Source organism: Poecilia reticulata, linkage group LG22, assembly GCF_000633615.1.
Source record: "Poecilia reticulata strain Guanapo linkage group LG22, Guppy_female_1.0+MT, whole genome shotgun sequence".
Taxonomy (NCBI): domain Eukaryota; kingdom Metazoa; phylum Chordata; class Actinopteri; order Cyprinodontiformes; family Poeciliidae; genus Poecilia; species Poecilia reticulata.
The window spans coordinates 23621243-23643110 of record NC_024352.1 but is presented as its reverse complement, the minus strand read 5'-3'; the positions used below and the strand labels follow the sequence as shown (position 1 = coordinate 23643110).

Sequence of the window (21868 nt, the reverse complement as noted above, 5' to 3'; positions counted from 1 at the left end):
GTTGCTAGGTAACGGACGGGCTTCGCTGGGGTTGCTAGGTAACGGACAGACTTCGCTGGGGTTGCTAGGTGAGAGGTTTTTGAATCAGGTCATTTTTGAGATGCTAAAAAACATTAACTTATTGCCAAGAAACTGCTTGGGGTGTATTTGTAAGCAGTAAAGACCTAAATGGAAGTACAAAAACATGCAAAATATCAATTTTGCATAATATGTTGTACTATTCTGGTTATTAAGTCTTTGTACTGAAACTAAGGATCTATTTAATAAAAAAAACTGTAAAATATAAAACAACCCTTTCTGCTTTAATGTAAGGATTTATCAGTTTTGTTAAATTGTGAATAAATCACGATTAGCTACATTTTTTGGAAAACAGTTCAGAGCCACGAAGATTCAAGAAATTGTGATAAAGAGTTTGAAATTTTTTTATTTATTATGTATTGTGTCTGTTTTTTATTGATCTTCAATCATTTTGGAAACAGGTTAGAGTAACTAAAATATGTTTTGTTCTGGAAATCAGTTCATATTATTGTCTCAGAATAATAGTGTGAAGCCAAGGATACACTGACGTGGTATATTTTATAATTTAATAAAAATAATAATGCTAATTTCTCTAGCTACATTTAAATTTCTCTTCCCAATAATTTTGGGAATTTCAAATGAGCACAGATTTAAATTTATCCAATAATTTATGCCCAAACAGTGACTTATTTCCACATTCCCAGCAGAAAACGGCTCCACTGCTTTCCACAGTCGGCTGACAAACAGGTGGAGCTCAGTGTGGAAATGCGTACACAACGGTCAAGTCCAGATTATGAGATTACACAGAACCAGATTACTGAGGTCAACATTTTTGCCTAGACTGGTTGGAACAACAGGGAAAGTTCAGAAGGGAAAACTGCAAGTTGTTTTATACTTTAAATACAATTTTTAGCTAATTTCTTAAGTGTTGGTCTTTTTTTCCCTTCAACTACTGTAAATACTTTATGTTATGTAAAGTTAAATAATTTGAACATCTTTTCACATAGATGTAATTTGGCAGTATAATAAAAACTGATTTGAATTAATTTATACATATAGTTTTTCTATTTATGTGGCTGTGTTGAGTGTTGAGGGCCACATAAAAAGCTGTGGCGGACTGGATTTGGCCCCCGCGCCTCAAGTTTGACATGTGAACCAAGTAGGATCAACTTATCAGAGCATAAATGTAAAAATAAATCACAAAAAAATAGAAAACTGATACTAACCACAGATACAATAGAAGGCAAGCTGATCAAATTAATTCTTTTTTAGAAAGAATTTCTAAAATAAATTAGAGATAATCAACTTTTAATGTGTGTGTATTAATCTGTAAAGATTGATGAGAAAAGTGAAAAAGAATAATATTTTGTGTGATAAGAATGAGACAACTCCAGCTGACCTTAGCAGGTGTTTATTTTTTATTTTTCTTATACTTTTTTTAATCATGCGTATAAAGGAAGAGACAAAAAGGAGGAGTATATATTTACTGTATTAATGTGATTCAATTCATGTAAATATTGTTTTAGTAAAGCAGTGGACTCAGGAGAAAAGTGAACAGATATAATAATCTGTGTTTTTATTCTTTGTTTTTTATACACTCTTTTATTTTTTTTTACTAGGGAATAAAGGAAGAGAAACCATAAAAAGAGAAAGCTTATATAAACACCTTTACAATAAAAATAGAAATCAAAGCTTGCATTTATTTAAAAAATAGACTTAAAATATATATGTATTAAAAAATGTAACATATTTATTACTTGGATGATAATATCACTGCAAATATGGGCAGAGATGATAATTTATGAGCTGTTTTAATTAAATTGTTGTTATACAAATTTTTTATGTAAATACTGTTGCTGCAAAGCAGTGAGGGCCCCGTCTGCGCTGATTGTAGTAGACGGGGCCATGCAGTGAGCCTGCGAGGTTCCACCTCCTTGTGGAGGATTGTTAGTGTGCATATCAGTCTCAGTGTGGACTCACACAGACACTCCCCTTCCCAGAACATAGTGGATTATATAATGTCCTCCTCACTACGTGCATGTTGAAGGGTACAACATGGTGGTTAGCTGTTGCAGCGGTGACACAGATCAGAGAAAATCCTGTCTAGGCTGTCCCCTAGTGCTCATTTTCAGTTTTGTTTATAATAAACCTCTGTTTTTCAAACATATTTTATCTTAAAATAAGTAAACATACACTTCAATTCAATGCAAATTAACTTCTTTACGGTCACAAATACCTCCAAAAGAGTCATGAAATGATTAGAGGATTTATAAAACATAAATAATATCACATAATGTTTCTTTCTACATATAAATATGTGGTTTAAGGGTGAAACAGAAAGAATCCTTGTGTGTGAAGAACTGGATGTACTCAGACGGACACAGGAGTCAGAGGTGCTTAAAACCTCGGACAGCTCGGAGGGGCGGGGACTGTGAGAGCCCGCAGCGTCACGTGATCCCGCGGCCCGCCCTCATAAACATCACAGACACCTCAGCTCCAGAGCGTCACGCTCCTCTGCACGGGAGACGGTGGCGGCAGCTCGGCTCGGTTTGGTGTTTTGGGGGTTTCTTTTAAAGTGTCACCAGCTAAGGAACACGTTTCATTCACGTCGGATGTAAATCAGGGATTGAAAATATGGCTGCGAGCGTCGGCTGTAGTTTAGGAGCGCCTAATTTGTTGACTTGAATGTACCGGTTGTTCTGATCTGGACGACGCGAACACGAAGTAAAAAGAAAAACAACAGTTACTTCGACTAAAAAAATAAAATAAAAAATCGACAGATTCGGCTTGTTTTAGCTGCCATTCGAGGTCTGTTTCTCTCAGTAGACGGTTAACACTCCTGATATGGACCGAGGAGGCTGTCAGATGAGCGGCGGCGGAGGAGGAGGCGGCGGCGGCGGCGGCGACGCCATCGACCAACACGGGGTGATCACCCTGGAGGACCTGGAGTCCTTCACCGAGGACCAGCTGTCAGATTCGGGCAACGGCAGCTTGGAAGAGGAGGGAGAAACTATGGAGGCAGAGGACGGTTCAGACCGACTGCTACATTACTGGCAGGAAGTGGCGAGAGGCCACCAAGTCGAAGTTTCTGCAGGTAAAAATCCACAAAAACTCCGGCTTACACAGCTTACTCTCACTAATAAATGCTTTAAAGTGGCCTCACCTCTCCAGCACCCTTTACTTTTTAAGTATAAACTTTAATTTGGGTGTCGGATAAGTTAAAAAGGTCAGGATGAACTTTAGAAAACAAACGGTCTCAGGCCTTTCCACAGCGCAGAGTGACCTAGTTTCCAGACAAACCAGTTCCAGACAGGACAGTCCCAGCGCTTCAGGCAACCATGTGTCTCAGCTACATGGTTTTAACTACTGAATGCAATAATTACACTTGGGATTATGACAATTGAACGGTTTTCTTAACGCAAAGGGTTGGTGTGGCTAAAAATAGACATTTGTAGAATAGTTTCCCAAAGTTTTGAGTCACAAATCAACAAAGTAAACTAGAAATTGTAATGGAAAATTACTGTTTATGCTATAAATGTTACAGTAAACCAGGCTTGGGTTGAAATTCTCACAATATAGCTGCATGGTATTTACACACAAACAAAGAAATATGTATTTTTGTATAAAATTATTACAATTATTTTGTTTTTGGTGTGCAACAATAGGTGTGGGAGGGCAGGGCAGGGTGGAAGACACTTCTGTCTTTGTCCTCATTAAGAGACAGAAGTTTCAAAATGTTGCTATTTTGAAACCGTAACTTTGCTTGAAAACATCAAGTTAAAGAATTTTGTTTAAAACAATTCTGCTCACCTTCTGTTAATCAAACAATTAAAACTTGCAGTGAAATTAAACATAATAAAGCTCTACACTAAATGTAAACCAAATTGTTCTAGTCTGGTAAATAAAGTAAATGCAGGCAGCACTGAGTCTGACATATCTTCAAACTTGATTTCTTTTTGTAAGGGAACAAACTAAAAAAGTATAACAATGGCATAAAGTTATATTTAACTAGAAAAGAATAAAAATAAGCAATATTAACTGACTTGGTAGCGTAATCAACCTACAGAATCACGCATGTCGTCTTTTTCCTTGATTTAAACTTGTGGGATTGAGTTGTAAACAAAAAAATGACTGAAATTACATTTTTTAAATTATTATTTTAATGAATTCACTTTTCTAGATGTCCACAAACACAAGAGGTAAACAAATTACAGTGTGACTCAAACAGCTGTTATCCCACACATATTTAATTTTCCATCCTGTCAAATGTATAAACTTTTCTAAATTAATCTTTTGTTTAGTGATTTATGAGACAGACTTTTGCCTTGTGAAGCCAAGAAATAACAATAATCTTAAACTGCTAATCACTGACTGGACATGCAGAATGAAACAATGTACCTATTGAGACTTGACTTGCTAGACTTTAACATTTTAATTCCTGCTTTAATTATAAGACACTGATTTTAAAACAAAAGTTTGCTTTGTGTACGTCAAATAAAATTAAGCCTTTGCAGTTTGGCTTAGTTTTGGACTGTAAGTGAATGTTTAGGGGATACAGACGAAATGTTTCTGAGTCTCCAACCTAAATTTAAATGGGAGTTTTGTATTTCTTGTTTGCTGTTATCTCACTTTTCAAATGCAGATATTGTGAGAGGCATATTTCCAAGTAAAAACAGGATTTTCCCAGAATGTTTGTAACAGATTCATTGGTTGTAAAAAGAAGGAATTGGCACCATTTTAGTTTTTCCACAATAACAAAAATATGTCTTACCTCTGTTGGCGCAGTAGCACAGATCAAACATCGTGGTTGTAAAACTTTTTTATGTGTCTGTCAGTTTATTTTTCTCAAAGTAGCTTCTTGTATTTTTGAACTCAAGGCCAGAGTCATGATAAAATTAAGGTCACTAATATTGATGGCTAAACCACTGACTGACTGCAATTTTTTCATGTATGTAATTAGTAATTAACATTTTTAATATTTTTAATTTTCATCTGACAATAGTAGATATTGCAACTAACCATTTATTCAGCAATTATCTATTGTAAAAACTCTAGGATCAGCTTTTACATGCATGTTTCCTCTCATAACTAAAGTTGTAGTTCAACAACTTCTCTAATACATTTGTGGGTGTAGTCCCGAGTTTTTTGGGTAACTTCCTGTTTACTGGTTCAGCTTACAGCTGGTTTGTATGTTTTTTTAGGAGAGTTAGATCTCCCTGAAAAATGAATATTTATAGATGTTTTCAGATTTCAAAGCAAGCTTCTATATAGAGAAAAAATCTCTCCAACTTTTGGCTGTTAAACATTTATAGATTCTAAAATCGGAATTATATGTCACAATTTCCATCTTTAGCCACCAGTGTTTGGTGCATATCCAACACAGTAAGACCCACAGAAGTAGAACATTAAAAATCAAACGGCTGATTTCAGATGTGTTCATAAGTTTAAAAGCAAGCCTGAGCTCAGGTCAGTTAGCACAATTTAAGCCTTGTACAAGTAGCCGGGTCTTTATAAACAAATACTTTTTACACAATATCACAGAAATATAACATTGTACACACAGGATCGGTTTCAGAAAAGTTTTCATCCACATAAACCAGCACAAATCCACTGCTGAGTGTTGTTTTTTAAACATGCCAACACCGTAGAGGGCAGTGCAGCGCAAAGCTAAAACCTGAGTCGGCCAATCAGATCGCATCAAAACAACAATGACTTCCTGTCGAGAACTAAACATGTAGTTCAACCCGTAGGTTAAAAACGTAAGACGATGTCGATTGGGAATCATGTGAAAGGAAATGGGTGGATAGATTGGCGCATTATTTGTTGCAGTCTGTAATGCAACAAATGTACACACGCAAACATTTTCTCAAATCTACACCTTGGTCTGAGCTTTTGTAATAATTTTTAGTGATATTAAACCGGGTTTTGTGTGGATAAAAAGCCAAAGTGCATAAAAATGTATTAATTGTATTAATCTGTGTGTGGACTGGGCCTGAAGCTTTACACAAACCACAAACATGGCGCCCACTCTTGCTTTATTAACCTGTCTGTAAATGCAGTTAGTGAGCCCACTGGGTCCCAGTAGAAGTGTCGGGAACATAATTCTCCCTTTACCCTCAGACCTTCATCATCAACCGAGAACAAAAGCACTTGCAGGGATTTTCTAACTGAGAGGATCAGTGTCTTAAAAACTGATGATGACAGAGTTGGCACCGTCCAAATAAACGTTAAAATGGAGCCAGTAGTTTCCCAAGAGAGTGAGTTCTGATACTGTGTTGCACTGACATGACCACAGTGCTCCAAACAAAACAAAACAAAAAACAAATCGACTTCTGCAGCTATGCAAAGTAATTTAAATATAATTAAACAAACTATTGCATCCCAGCAGCTCTTAGCATTCACTGACATGCAACTAACTGCAAAAATATGAGATCTTTCCAAATATTTAGTCTGGTTTTTAGCAGCAATATCTTAATACACTTGAAATAAAACAAACCTAATTCATAAGTAACTTTTCAACAAGATGAAAATGAACTTATTTCATTGACAAATTATTTCACTCATGGCATTTTGCGCATATTATGAGTGAAATAATCTGACAATGAAACCAGTCAATATTAAGGAATTATTTACTCAAAACAAGCTCCTATTTCTTGCTTAAAAGTTACTTGTAAGTTGGTTCCACCTTATTTTAAGTGTACCAAGATATTTGCACTAGAAACTAGTCCAAAAATACTTGGTAAGATTTTAAGTTTTTGCAATGTGGCGACTGCAGTTAAAAATCTAGAGCTGCTCTAATTGCCACTGATCCGTTTCTGAAGCAAAAACTGACACCTTAAACATGGCAGAGGCAGTGAAGGTATCACGCCTTTTTGTTTTTCTTAAATCAGCTGGGAGGAGGAAGCTGATGAGAGTGAATGAGAAGAAGAATGGGGCCAAGAAAATCTGTTACAGGCTGCAAAATACTTGACTAAGGTTGAGGTTTACCTTCCCTAAATATACAGCTAGAGATCAGAGCATGGCCTAGTCAAAGTCCGGAACGTCATTCAACTTTAGAATCTGAGGCGAAACCTGAATGTTAAAATTTACGCCATAAGACTTTTTAGGAAGGAAGCTGAATGAGAAAACATACACTTTTCGGATTTAGTAAAAAGTTGAAATACATGATATTTTCTGTCACTTCACGTTTGTCACATAAAGCCAAAGCCTGTCGTAATAATTAATAAACCAATTAACTGCATAAAAAGTCAAATGAGCTCAATAATTTCCTTTTGCATGATTTACCGTTTTTCTCTTAAAAGCTGGATGACAAAGTCTTCAGTCTGGTGCTTTGGCCTCAACACAGTTTGAGACTTAGAGACTTCAAAATTAATTTTGTTGTTTTGTTTATTTTGCATATGTCAGGTCCAGTGATAAATGTTAATTAGAATTTAAAATTTATTTATATTTGAGAATGTATTCTTGCATTATTATGCCATTACTTCAAAATGGTCTCAAAACAACATTATCGTTTATCGCAATAACTTCTGGGACATTTCATCTTCCGGTAAAATGTGACAGGACCTGGTAAAACCTACAATTAAATAAAGTATATTTCAGTTTGTGGTCGATGGACCGCAAACTGGATGGAAAAATGTGGAAAAGTACGAGCAGTACGAATACTTAATCAGATAAAACAGTATTTTAAAATGGACACACATCGGTTCTCAGTTGATGACTCTCTACAGCAGCTTACTTTGCTGTAGAATCATTGATCCTCTAAACACGACGGGTCACTTTGACCCAGTTGCCCTTCACGGCATTGACCGACAAAACCCGATTCAACTACGACGGCAAGTTTGAACTCCTGTGGCTGAATTCAAGTTGGTTCAGTTAGAATCGGACGCCGACTTGTGCTGCTAACGCCGGTGTGTTCCTGTTCCTGGCATTGGGGCCGGGTCGGCGCTAACGAACGTTACTCCCAGCAGCGCCCTGGCACGCGCTCCGCCCTACTGGCAGAACCTCACTCAACACGCAAACGCTGCCAGCCAAGAAGCTGCAGGGGGCGAAGGCATTGCACGCAGATTACAAACGGGAGGACCACATGTGCTGCGCTGAACGCAAAAAATTTAAAAAACAGAGTTAGTTCAAGGATTAAACTGAATTTAATTGACCAGGTTTGAATGGTTTATATAGGCCTCAAAATTGATCAATTTCTGTTTTTGTCTGCTCAACAGATATGGCAGAACCAATTCAGCAGCTAAGTAGCGACAACCAAGGACGCAGTCAAAGAGAGCACGTCCCATTCACCCTCCTGCTGCGAAAAGAGAAGGTATCCATCTTTTTTTATCTTCTTTAATTAGGTAACCCGGTCTTTTTATGCTGTTATTCTAGTAATTATATCAGTGACCTGGTTTGAAGTACCTAAGCGTAATAAGAACAGGACCTAGAAAATTAGAGTTCAATCTTTGTAGACGTTTGAGGATTTTACATGTAAGTGCCAGGGCCGGCCCAAGACTTTTTGGGCCCCCGGGGCCCCTATACCAACTTGTCAACACCAGATGCTTTATTGTTCCTAATATTATTAGCATACTACTTTTGTTGTTGTGGCCATCGATTTTAACGTTACAAAAGTAACAAACTAAACAATTAATCATTTGGATTTTAAAATTAAGTGTGTCATATTATTTTAACTATTTGAACACAACATTAACAGACAAACACTGAATTTATAGTGAAAAATTTAAGTTTGAAATCATTTCCCCCCAAATGTGGCACCATAACTTTAAAAATAGAAATAATTTTTCCATGTGTAATGGCATTTAGTTTGTATTATTCAATGTCATTAAAAATGATCATGCTAGCTTATTTCTTATCATTTATTGTGATAAATAAATGTATTGTTATAATAAATTCCAATTACTGATGGAATTATAAACTGCACTGTTTGTTCAACGAGAGTATCAATAAATTTGATATGATTAAATGCAGTTTAGTGATGCAAATCTCACTTATTTATGTGACTGGAGTCGTAAAACAAGTGTATTACAAAAGGGGATTTTTCTCCAGAGGAGTATTTTTGTTTGTTGGACTGAAAAGAGAAGTAATATTGTCACTTTTATCATTACCAAAAACCACAAAATATATTGATAAAACTTTAACTCCATATTTCCCACCCCTATTTACATGCAACTCAATGTAGCTATTAAAGTAATAATGGAAAGAAAATATGAATTTTACTGGAATTGTAGTTTAAGCACAAAAAAGCAAATATTAAATGTTCATTTATTTTATTTCATATTCATAACATGCACACACTTACAGTCAGGACATAAAAATGCTCCGCTCCAGTCAGGTGCAGACATTTTGAGTCACTCAAGCTCTTTAAACTCCTTAGGGAAGTGTATAAATAAAAAAGGGCTAATTGGTTTAACTTGAATTAATTAGTTCATTAGAACTTGGCTGGAGACTCCGGTTGAACAAAGGCCAAGTGCGGCAAACTATTCTTGGAGCGTTTTTAAAACTGTCGTAATGTGGCAGCAACAAATCCTGGGTTAGTCAAACAGCCAATTAGTTTCAAGACAGAGTGAATTTTAAGTGAACTACAATGAAACGATACACGGATGCATCCCAATAACTTAGAATAACATTAAAAAGATTGGGATTTCTGAAATTAAAAGCTTTTATTTCTATTAATTTTACTGTATGTATTAAACTAATTGAATAGGAAATTTTTTTAAATGAATAAATGTAATAAAATCACAGATGCAGACTTCTACTTTGCAAATGTCCAGCCCACAATTGATGGTACACTCAAAGTGTATCCAAGTATTTTAATGGGAAGTTGAGTGGAAGGAAAAAGTGTGGTCCTTAGAACAGTCACACAGACAAATCTAGAAAATGGACTACACCTGTTGAATTGTGTATAGAGGTAGCATCAAGAGCGTTTGAGTAAATGATCAAAAGTAAACTTTTGAAAATATTTTTTGATATTCTAATTTACTGAGATGCAGCTGAACATTAAGGCAGTAACCAAGTGCACATAAATTCCCAGAGTAAATAAATACATCAATAATAACAAATAAAACTTAAAAATGTTGAAATTTCTCGCATGTTACGTTTAATTTTATTTGTAAAAAGTTTGCTTGGATCTTGTTTACATTTGGGCCATTTCCGTCTCAGTGTGGGGAGCAGCTCTATGAGAAACGGCACTACGAAAAGGGCCACTGGGCTTGCATAACTATGCGTGAGGACACATACGAACAGAGCATCTGCTACGGTTTCATGAGAATAATGAGATACATCTGTCAGCAGAACTCCTTAGGTGAGTCCAAAAGCAACGCTGCATCTGACTTGGAAAGGATTTTCCATTATTTATTGCGATGCACAAGATGACTGATATGACAGTATTTAACTTTGTAATGACCCATCAGAATGAATCATGGAAATAAAAGTGTTTTGTTCCAATGTCTGTCTGATTTAGGAGACTACCTTGGTATGACGTTGCCCATCGTGACAATATTGCGGACAAATGAGAACCACTCAGTGATCTCCCAGGATGTCACTGTGGCGTACTACCTTCCTATTGAGCATCAGGCCCAGCCGCCACAGCCGTACGATGGCGAGATCGTCATCGAAGTCTGGCCAGCCGCTACCGTCTACACAAGGTTAGTAGAGAATAGAAGCTGCAGGTTTCAGCAAGCCAAATTTAAGACCTTTTTAAGCCTACCTGCAATTAAATTTAAGGCTGAAAAACTATATGTTGGGGATGCATATGGTTAAAAGTATGCAACAGAAGTGAGCAATTGGCAAAAACAAATTAATTTGTGCTTGAGGTTTGCAACAATTGCTTGCCCACCTCCAGCTAACCAACCAATGACATTATGCATGTGAAATTGTTAGCTCGTACCCGTAGCTGTGCTATCTACGCGAAACAAGAAAGTTGAAAAATGTTAAACTTTAGTCACCACACCATGCCGTGTGTTGGGTTTCTCCCCGAGTGGCGGTAATTTTTGTCTGTCGCTCCATGGTAATAATTTGGGTTTGCTATGTTCTTTCTAGCTAATATATTCTTGCTAGCTGGTAAGCTGGCTAGAATAGCTTGCTATCTTGATATTACTAGAATAGCTATTGTTGCAAGTAGCTACTTCTAACTAAGCTAGTTACCAATATATTGGTTGCTAGAATATAATCTAGCTTGCTAGCCAGACTAGCAGGTAATATTCTAAATTTGCAGCTACCGGTAACTAGCAAAACATAAGTTCTTGCTAGTTACCGGTAGTCTAAACCGCCTGTAAACACAGAATGCCGTGGAGATGTTGACACATGACTCAAACTTTTGTAGGGCTGCAACTAATTATTTTTTTTAGTGATCGATTAATCTATAAATTCTTTTGACAATTAATCGATTAATCTGATAAAAATTAGATCAAATATTTCGTTTTTTATTTAACCACTTAATCTTATTTTATACAATATAAAAAAGATATTGTATTTACTGTATATACAATATACGGTATTCAAGGTCAACTTATGTTATTTTATTAAATTTAAGACCCTCTTAAGCCCTTAATTGCCAATACATGAATGTAAGATTTTTTAAGAATGTGCGGACAGCCTGAAAATAAAAATAAAACCCCGAGATGTTTTCTTTATCCTTCCACCAGGGGGTTTACTGGTCCAACCAACGAAGTGACCATCATCAACCAGATCAATGCCATGGCGGAGCTGCTGGACTCCCCAGGCATGTGCGTCAACGATTCGTTCATCGTGGCCGGTTACACCAACCCGGCTCACAGCAACCGTCAGAATGAAATCTGGTTCCTGGAGCGACGCTGACCAGACAGAACCATCCTACCTGTGACCCTCAAGCCTCATGAACTCTTGACACTGCCCCAGCTAGCTCAGCTACAGCCTCAGGTTCCAAACCGTTTCAAGTCACCATCCTCCCCCTGAAACAACCACCAGCCTAGCATACTACAAAACCAATAGGTTTTGAGTTTAAAACTACAAAAAAGAGAGAAAAAACCATTCCCTTTCCTTCGTTTTAGATCGATCTTTATTTCACCCGATCTTAACCACTGCCATACACCCATTAACACGAACCAATGCTAAATGAAGCAGTTTGTTCTCCTTCTAGCTGGATATAATAAACCTTTCCTCACAGCGCCCCCCTTGGTAAAGTGTGATGGTTTCATCTGTTAGCGCTTTGTGATCCACTGAGGTTAGGTCAGTCGATCCACAGGAAGCAGCTCTCAGTGGTCGCACAGTTTGTTGCGTAGCCATAATAAGGTTCATTCATGTTGAGGACACCGCTGTTCCTCTGGAATAAAATAAAACACATCTTACAGGTGAACGGGATGCTAAACGCACTGCATACTTTCCCTCAGCAGTGAGTGCAATATTTCTAAGATGACTTAAAAGCAACAAGTTGGTTTCTGTAGGTTGGGGAACGTGAAGCAAGTTCAAGGCCCTGATCAGATCAGATCCAGGAGACTTTATCCGGACCGAAGCTAGTGGCCTAAGCGGTATTTAAGCTAAGCACAGAAAGAAGGTGAAGTGTTGTAAATGAATGTAGAGCTCCAGGGCATCACACTTCAACAAACCAAATGCCAACAGATCTATCTGCTAAATGACAATCAAAACCAGCACCAGATTCTGTACAGCGTGTTTCAGCTAATGATCCAAGATTAATGCATTCCTCCGGCTCCGAGACTTGTTTACACACAAACTCAAGTATTTCTAAGTACCAGTTGTCTATTTCTGCAGGCCACTCTGTGTCGGTGTTAGAGTTCGCTAGTGCATCGCAAACACTACTGCTGCTAAATAGATGATTAAGCCACAGAAATCCTGAGTATATTTGCTGTAATTAGAAAAGCTGATTTTAATGTTTTTAATCTGACGATGTTTCTGATGTTCTGTCTCCGATTAAAGAAAGCGTTTCAGTTTCTGCAGGGTGTCGAAATCAAACTGGATGTAGACCTGATAAATGATCACTGTGTGATGGTTTTTCTCCAGAATGGGGCTGTCTGTAGCTGCGTTTCCATTAACCATATGCAGGGTTTCCCAGAAAATTTATGCTGATTTGCATATTGGAAACATACCAATTTTGAAAAGAACTTTTTTGGTGCTAGAATGATGTGGTATTTTGGTCAAATCGAAATTGGTTTATTTCACAAAACTGCAATGGAAACATATTTTTTGCATCGCATAAGTTATAACCGAATGTCGCCACTGGCGCAGACCATGAAGAGGAAGACGACAGGAAGAAGTTGGTGGACGATGGCGCGAAAAGATTTTATTTCCATTTCTTATTTAATAGAATCACTGCAACTGCAAAATTGTGTTTTTTCAACATTAGTGGAAACGCAGCTGTTGAAATTCTGCTGAAAACTGTTTTTTAATTTCTGAAAAAGAAAGATTAAGGACTAAGTTTGCTCGTTTAATGACACGTAGGGCTGTACGATATTAGAAAAACATGACGGTGAGGTATTATTGTGGAATATTTCAGTGACGCTACCCTCTTTAATCACAACTCGCCCTGAGCTTCAACTCTGAAAGCTGCTGTGTATTAAATGGAGGCATTAAAGACATAATGTTCATCCAACTGGCAAAACACATTATTGGCCAGCAGAGTTTAAGCGCCTGTTGTAGTCTGTCCTGCAATTTAATACAATGTGCAGTTCTAATAAAATGCATCAAAGGTTGTGCAAAAATGACATTTTGTGCTAGTGTGAAGTTGAGACTGTAGAGCAACTACATCCAAAGAATTCATTTAAATCAAATGATAGTAGCATTAATGTGCATAAAAGCCATTGAATACAGATTTTTTCCCCCCTTTGAGGGTTTATAGTTGTTGCTTTGTTTTCATGCTTCTTTTTTCTTTAGTGTTTTGCAACGGGGTGATAATATGTACTGTGAATGTTCAAGTGCAACAAATGAGTGCTACTGTGTTCTGTTTGTTCAATAAAATGTGCTGGTGTCCCGTCTTTTGGCATGTGCAATTTTAGCATCTGACCGCTACCTCTGTACGACGCAGCTTTACTCCAGGATTTAGTCGTAGTGTTAAACATAAACAGTTTATGAATTTAAATAAGGAGTTTAATTATGCACAAACTGCACATAACGCTGATTAACACAGGAAAGACAAAATGGGTGTGTGATTTCTTTCAAACCAACAAGCTGCTTTGTTTTTATTAGAGCAAATACGGAAAACCCTGCTTCAAAACGTAACATCAAATATCAAGACGGCTGGCAAAAAAGCAACATCTCTCCAAGAAAGGACTGACAGTCATTTTTTTCTACTTTGCAACCCTTCAGACTCGAACATGAAGGAAATGTGAACGACACACAAGTATTAAGCAGTCGCTGAGGCTTGACAAGGGATAATTTTACCTAAAGCACCTTGATACATGAGGAGTAGGATCAAAATATTCTCCAATAATCAAGGATCAAACTGGTTATAAATGATGTTATTCCACTACAACTGGACATCAAGAGATGAAACCATTGAAACTTTTGGTTTATGTCCAGGAAACTCCAGATCTTAATCCATGTAGAACATGGTGATGCTTTGCATAATAAAGTATTTCTCCATTAAAAACTCTATTTAATGCTAATTGCTGACCTTCAGTATCCCATAGAAACATCTTACAAAAGATCTGACAAAACTTAAGCAGGAAAGTTTGTGGATAAACAAAACTATAGTGAAAGAGAGGCCATTAAAATGTTTGCAGCTTTTTAAAACATTCCTCTCAACCTTAAAATAAATAAAACATTACTTCTGACCTACATGTTCACTCACAAAAAACTCCCTCTGTCTCAAAAACAACTTGGAAAGGAGAAGCAGTCAAGATGAACACTGGTGATTAAAATCAGCTGATAACTGTGGCTGGAAAAATTCAAAACAAGCACCTGCCTGCATGACTGGCTCATTTTGCTGATTTTCTCAGCAGTGGTTAAATTCTGTCTGCTTGGCTGCAGAAATGCTCACTGGACGCCAAACTGCAGAGGACAGAAGCTGGTCGACCAGCGGCTGATTGTAATTAAAGACAACAAACTAGAAAAACTAAATAACTTAAAGTTCAGTTGTGTCTAAGCTTTAAATTGCAGACGTCATGTTTCAGAAAACCCCGTCTCGCTGCACATTTACAAAAACACACGCAGACACTGAGGCGAGACGAAAGGAGCAGCAGCAGGTCGGCTTCTTTAATAACCCGAAACGCAGCCTGGCAGCACTAACAGCTTGACCACAGCGTCAAACAGGAGGATGCTTTCAAGAAAAATCAATCCTTTTGATCTTAGCTGACCCAGAAAGAACCACACAGCCTGGAGAGAGCCATGTGATGCTGAGGTTTTACCACATATTCAAGACTAAAAAAAAAATAGAAATAACCAGAAGGTGGCAGCAAAACACCTAAATCGGATCTACAGTTCATTACACAGCATCACGAATCCAACCTAGAGTTATTTAGCCTGCAGTCTTTACAGACAACCACACAAACTACCTATAAAAGAAATATATTCTCATGGGAATCTGACCTTCCTAAGATCACATTTTTTATATATGTCTTTTTTTTTTACTTTAAATTTGCTATCAAATATTTCACTACCAAAAAAAGTCAACTGCAAAAATGAATCTGTAAAATTTTACCTGCAAAAATCTCTCCTGCAGGAAATTTTCCTACAAAAATTTGCCTGCAAATGCATTGACACTGAAGATCAACTCGAGCAGCTTGTAGTAAATGAAATTATGCTGATTTGATCACAAGTGAAACAGTTAGTTAGTTAGAGCAGCTAAATGCTAAAAGATGATGTCACATCACCAAAAAGTGTAATTTGAATGGTGAAAAGTTGTTCAACTCCACTTGGTCTTGATTAATTTGGTCACCAAAAGGTCACCATATTTCCAGATACATTTCTGCAGATAAATTCCTGCAGGTGAAACTTTTGCTGCCAAATTTAAAATGAAAAAGAAATCATATGCATAACTGCACAGGTGTTATTAATTCAATGTCTAAAAGAAAGTCTGACTCTAAAGAGACCATTTTTTCCATAACATGTTTGTTTCACATCTGAAAGACAGAGGAGAAAAAAACACAACTTGATGAAGGAAACTGAAGACTTTCTTAGAACTCAGACAGAAAATATTTCTTTTCCACTCCTCTGTCAAATGAAAGGAGTGTAATTTTTTTAAAATTTTTTTTGCCATATTCAGTTGTTTACTGGTTTTTGAATCTATTAAGCAGTGTCTCTCATTTTCCTGATGCAGTAATTCATGCAACAGGCAACCTGAAAAAGTGGCTAAACTTTTCAGGAAGTCCATATTTCTGCATGAAAAATCACTTTTATTGTTCTTATTTAATATTATAATTTCATGGGAAAATTAATTTTGGGTTTTAATTAGATTTAGGGCATAATCATCAAGATGAACTCTGTGACCGACCGATTCTGGACGATCTTCAAAAAGCCTGACCTGCCGATTCTGATTTCGGCCGATTTTTGTACGAAATGTCGCTAAATGTAGCAAGAAAGTCGCCGAGTTTAACCCTTATTCTAATATTTATCCATTGAATTAGAATCAATTAGGTGAGTCCTCCAGGATGAAGTGTAGTTATATCAACTGTTCTGCGTGTTCCTACCTGGAGGTATCGAGCCTGGTGGCATGAAAGTTTCTCCCCCAGAGGAACCACCACTTTCTCCACACTCCGCCGGTGGGAATGAGCCTGGATGTCTGGGCTTTCCTCTGACCGCAGCTCGATGTGTGAAATCAGCAAATTGGAAATCACGGACTGAACCGACTGGAAAGAGGACACGAAGTGTCAAGGCGTCAGAGATTGGTTACCGTGGCGATTTAAATTCAAGTCACAGTAGTTACAGGAAAACAGACGAGGTGATGTCACCTTTGTGTCTCCTCCTGGAGTGGCACTGAGGGCCAAGATGCGAAACTGCAACGTCTGACTGCTCAGCTGTCTGATCACCTGAGTGAGAGAAAAAGGTCAAGAAAATAAAGTGTTTATTTTCAGCCCCATTAACTCTGATACGTCCAAATAAACCATCCATCCATTCATCCATCCATTTTCTTGCACCCTTTTTCCCTCAGTGGGGTCGGGAGGGGTGCTGGTGCCCATCTCCAGCCAACGTTTCGGGCGAGAGGCGGGGTACACCCTGGACAGGTCGCCAGTCTGTCGCAGGGCAACACAGAGACACACAGGACACACAACCATGCACACACACACTCATACCTAGGGGCAATTTGGAGAGGCCAATTAACCTGACAGTCATGTTTTTGGACTGTGGGAGGAAACCGGAGTACCTGGAGAAAACCCACGCATGCACAGGGAGAACATGGAGACTCCATGCAGAAAGACCCCAGGCCGGGAATCGAACCCAGAACCTTCTTGCTGCAAGGCAACAGCACTACCAACTGCGCCACTGTGCAGCCCTCCAAATAAACCAGTAATTTAGTTAGTTAAATGACTTCACCTGTGTGGTATTTAATCTGGACATAAACCCAAAGGTTTGAGGACGTAAGCATTTGGTGGTTTAATCGGATTAACTGATTACTGAAATTATCGTTAACTCAGTTATTTATTATTAACTGGAATACAGAAACTCAAAATTAAGTCATTTGCTGGAGAAAAAAAAAATCAGAGTATTAATTATGCCAAAACTATACAAAGTACATAATTATTTGCATTAAAGATTATTCACTTCCAATACCAATACTGAGGTTTAATATTGGCCAATATCAATTCAATACAGAAAATCAGCAGAACGGACTTAAATGTGCTGAATTACACATTTATTTGATAACTGCACCAGTACAGTTCATTTAAATACACCAATAGCTTTATAAGGTTAGTCAAACATGTAATAAAACCACAACTTTAATTTGTTCAGTCAGTGCACTTACGAGCATAACAGCTAAATTAAAATAAACTAGAAAAATTGCTGTTCCTAGTGAAACAGCCGTGAGAATGCAAATTTGCAGAATGATTGCTGCAGAATATCCAAGAAAGAGCAGAACAAAGCATAAGAAGTAGGAAAAAAGCATAATAAAACTAGTCACACATGGTAGAAATCCTTTGCTAAATAGTAAAATGTAGCAACAGAACTCAGCAGAAACAGAAATTTGTATTCAACCTCAAATATTTGAAAAGTACAATTGTGAAATATTTGAAAACGTACAATAGTAAAATTTAGCAAAAGATATAGCATAAAACAGAAGCAGAAATTTGTAAAATAGTAAAAAATAGCAAAATATGTAGCATAATTCAGAAGAAGAAGCAGAACATTTTGATATATGAATTGCTAAAATGGATTAATGTTTGCAGAATAATAATAATAATAATAATAATACATTTTATTTCAAAGGCGCCTTTCTGGCACTCAAGGACACCGTACAATAGTTAAAAAAAACTGTGACAGAAACAAATAAAATGTAACAAGTAAAAGTAGATAAAAATAAGTAAAACAAAACAATGTATCTATATAAAGACTATGTAAAATCAGGCAAACCAATTGTGTCATGTGGAAAAGGCAGATCTAAAAAGGTGTGTTTTGAGTTCGGTTTTAAAATTTGATAATGACTTTATGTTTCTAAGGTATGGTGGTAATGAGTTCCATAGTTGGGGAGCAGAGCGACTGAAAGCTCTGCTCCCCATGGTGGTGAGACGGGCAGAGGGGACAGTGAAATGGATWGAGGARGATGATCTGAGGGAGCGAGAGGGAATGGCAATATGAATAAGATTTGAAAGATATGGTGGGGAGAGATTGTAAAGGGCCTTGAAAGTGTRCAGAAGAATTTTGTAATCTATGCGGAACTTGGTGGGCAGCCAATGGAGTCTTTGCAGGACAGGAGTGATGTGGTGCATGGATGGGGTTTTGGTAACGATACGGGCAGCTGAATTCTGGACCAGTTGGAGCTTATGRAGAGATTTCTGGGTGAGACCAAACAGAAGGGAGTTGCARTAGTCCAGGCGTGATGTCACAAGACAGTGAACAAGGATGGCAGTGGAATGGGGAGTAAGGGAGGGGCGGAGGCGGTTGATGTTGCGTAGGTGAAAATATGTTTGCAGAAGACCTTTGTAGACAGTAAAACCAGAAACCAGTGCCTTAATCAGTTTTTGTTTTTGTGTGACCTGTCGCCAGTCTTAAATGTTATGGTTATGTAAGCGTGCAGCCGTGTGCATGTGAGCAGACAAACGAGATAAAGAATAGACAGAGTACTTTACGTGGGCTTGAGCCAATGTGTGCCCTACACAGTAATCAGCCATTGTCTCCTTTTGCTCTGCCATGAGAGAGGGCCAACCAGGTCAACTCTCCATTTGAACAGTTTACAACAGTCATTCCAACTTTTTGCTATATTTTGCACACACACAAAAAAAAAAATCAGCAAGTCAGGATTTTTAAAGATCGGTGATCGGCCAGAAAATTGCAATCAGTGCACCGTTGCTTTATGATCTGTCTGAAGAACAGTTGATTACTGAAATCAATGTAAAGACTGTTATTGCAAACAAAATACATTTAGTAGTTATTAAATTACTTGAACATCTTGACTACTATAATAATCATTAGCTTCAGCAGTTACCGCTGATGGAAGTAAAGATCTGAAAGCTGGTTACCTGACAGTAGGCATGGTTACCCAATGCCTTGTGAGCTTCATCGATCACCACACACTTGATCTCCTTTGCAGGACAGGTTTCTCTAGAAAGATCGTTCACCATCACCTGAGGGGTGAGGAAGAAGACGCGTCTGGACTTCCACACCTCCTGCCTCTGCTTTGCTGCCGTGCTGCCTGCAAAAAACCCAAATATCAACCATGTTAGCAGCGGCTAAAACAAATATGATGGTCATCATCTGGGAATGCACTGATATTAATATCTGTATCATAAGAGTGGATGGTATGGATTTAAAGTTGTATCACTGTATTTTTGGATCCTAGAGTGATAACTATAAATGTAGCAATAAAAATTATTTAATATTCCTCTTTTAGGTAAAAACATACCCATTTGTAACATGTTTTCTTTAGGACTCATAAAAAATGTAATTCATATCACAAAACTGCAAACAGTACCTGTGTTTAATCATATTTTAAAATCTATTGATATTTATTGATACTGTCCAGACTGCTAGAAATAACAGTCTGGACAGTTTTGGTGGTTTTAAAAAATCACTAATCAGAATTTATCGCTGCAACAATAAATCAAAATTCTTATCATAATTAGAAATTGATCCCGATAAATAATACAATAAATGCCCAGACCTACTATATCAGTCCCGGTATTGAAAAAAATTCTAGATCAGGTATCGTGACAATGTGTCCAGTCCATAAGGGCAGATCTATTCAGTCTAATTCTATTATTTGTGCTCTGAGTGACTTCATGCTTTATTATTTAATTTATGTTACATATAGAAGTCCTAATTGGACTTTATGAACAATTTGACAAAACGTTTATTGCAGTTTATTTCTTAAGTTATTGTTTTGATCAATGAGTTTATTTATTTTACATTGGAACATTAAATTAATGTTTTTACTACATGTGGGATCAAGCTTGTGAAGCTTTTGGTTCATTTAAGTGTGTTGTACTGGTGCAGAGTTATCAAATATGTTTGTAATTCAGTACCTTTATGTCTATGTTTAAAAAAATAAAAATTTTAAGTCAATTCGGCTTTTTTTCTGTATCAGATCGGTATCAGCCAATACTAAACCTCAGATATCTGTATTCAAAGTGAAAGAAGTGGACTGTGTAGCCCTATATTAAACGCAAAAAGTATATATATTTTATAGTTTTAGTTTAATTACTGCTCTGAAAAAATGTTGTTTCAGTGAGTCTGTATATTCCAGTTAATAATGACTTCAATAATTGATTAAGCTGGCTGATTATTAATAGCCATAATCAGGTGTGTTATAAACCAACTATGTGTGTGTTTTAACAAAAATAAATGTTTTAAGTCAATTCAACACCGTTTTTTAGTATCGGCCGATATTAAACCTCAATTATCTGCATCGGTATCGGAAGTGAGAATTAAAGATTGGTGCATCCCTGGTGTGTTTACCTGTCAGCTCAGCCATGTGGTCCTGAGGGATTCCCATCACTTTATAACAGGCCTCGATCTGCTGGGCCACCAGAGGTTTGGTGGGAGCCATGAACACAATCTTTCCTGCTGGATACCAGCGGTAGAAGTTGTACATAACCACAGAGGCTATGAAGGTTTTTCCTAAACCAGTAGGGAGACACACCAGTGTGTTCTGGCACAGGGAAGCCTCTGATATCTTCAGCTGATAGTCTCTAATAGGATAGTTGGTGGGGTAGATCCACACGTCAGCTGAGGTGCTGTCAAAACCTGGGAGATGTGGATATATCTTCTTACAGGATGGGCTACTAAAGGGAGCAACACTTAGTCCTTTTGCGTGGTTATTTTGCAAACTGTCACTGTTCTCAAGCTGGAGGCTCCTTTCAGCTTCATAGACAGCCACCACCATTAAGTCATCGTCCTCTTCATCTTCAGGGATGACGTATTCTTGTCTCGCTGCTGTATGTGTGCTATTCTGACCAATTACTGTCCATGGAGATTTTTGCTGATGAGGGGGAGGGTTTGTTGGAGCTACCTGAGCTCTGCTGGAGGATGTCCGGATCGCCCCGGTAGCCTTTCGGGCATCCTTCGCCGATTGGACCGCTTTGTTCTGGGACACAGAAGCCCCCCAAGTCTGGAACAAAGTTCTCTGATTTGAACCACCACTCATTTTTATCAGCCGTGGCACAAAACTTTAAGAAAAGTGCCATGTGACTAGCTGCTACATCTCAACCCGAACACAAACATAAAGTCACTTCCGCCGGCGTGCTTTCCAAAATAAAACCCCCTAGAC

The 21868-nt window shown here is 37.6% G+C and overlaps 2 protein-coding genes across 5 annotated transcripts in view; one reads left to right on the top strand and one right to left on the bottom strand.

Moving 5' to 3' along the window:
- fancm (FA complementation group M) overlaps positions 1–21830 on the bottom strand; it is a 49780-nt gene extending 27950 nt beyond the window's left edge. For both annotated transcript variants that reach the window (XM_008399922.2, XM_008399923.2), the window contains exons 1-4: positions 21058–21830; positions 19623–19795; positions 16899–16976; positions 16638–16796 (exon numbers count right to left, since the gene is read on the bottom strand). In XM_008399922.2, coding sequence (XP_008398144.1) covers positions 16638–16796; positions 16899–16976; positions 19623–19795; positions 21058–21745 — 1098 coding nt within the window. In that variant the 5' untranslated portion in view covers positions 21746–21830. The remainder of the gene's footprint in view (positions 1–16637; positions 16797–16898; positions 16977–19622; positions 19796–21057) is intronic.
- On the top strand, positions 2502–13985 carry soul3 (heme-binding protein soul3). 3 transcript variants are annotated; one of them, XM_017302480.1, is made up of 6 exons: positions 2502–2742; positions 2845–3112; positions 8235–8329; positions 10180–10321; positions 10481–10664; positions 11664–13985. In XM_017302480.1, the coding sequence occupies exons 2-6, from the start codon at positions 2863–2865 to the stop codon at positions 11833–11835; spliced, it is 843 nt and encodes a 280-aa protein (XP_017157969.1). In that variant the 5' UTR covers positions 2502–2742; positions 2845–2862; the 3' UTR covers positions 11836–13985. The 3 variants fall into 3 exon arrangements, with proteins under 3 accessions (XP_017157969.1, XP_008398143.1, XP_008398142.1); XM_008399921.2 differs by having other exon boundaries at positions 2842–3112; XM_008399920.2 differs by having other exon boundaries at positions 2502–3112.
- Positions 21831–21868: the final 38 nt, after the last annotated feature.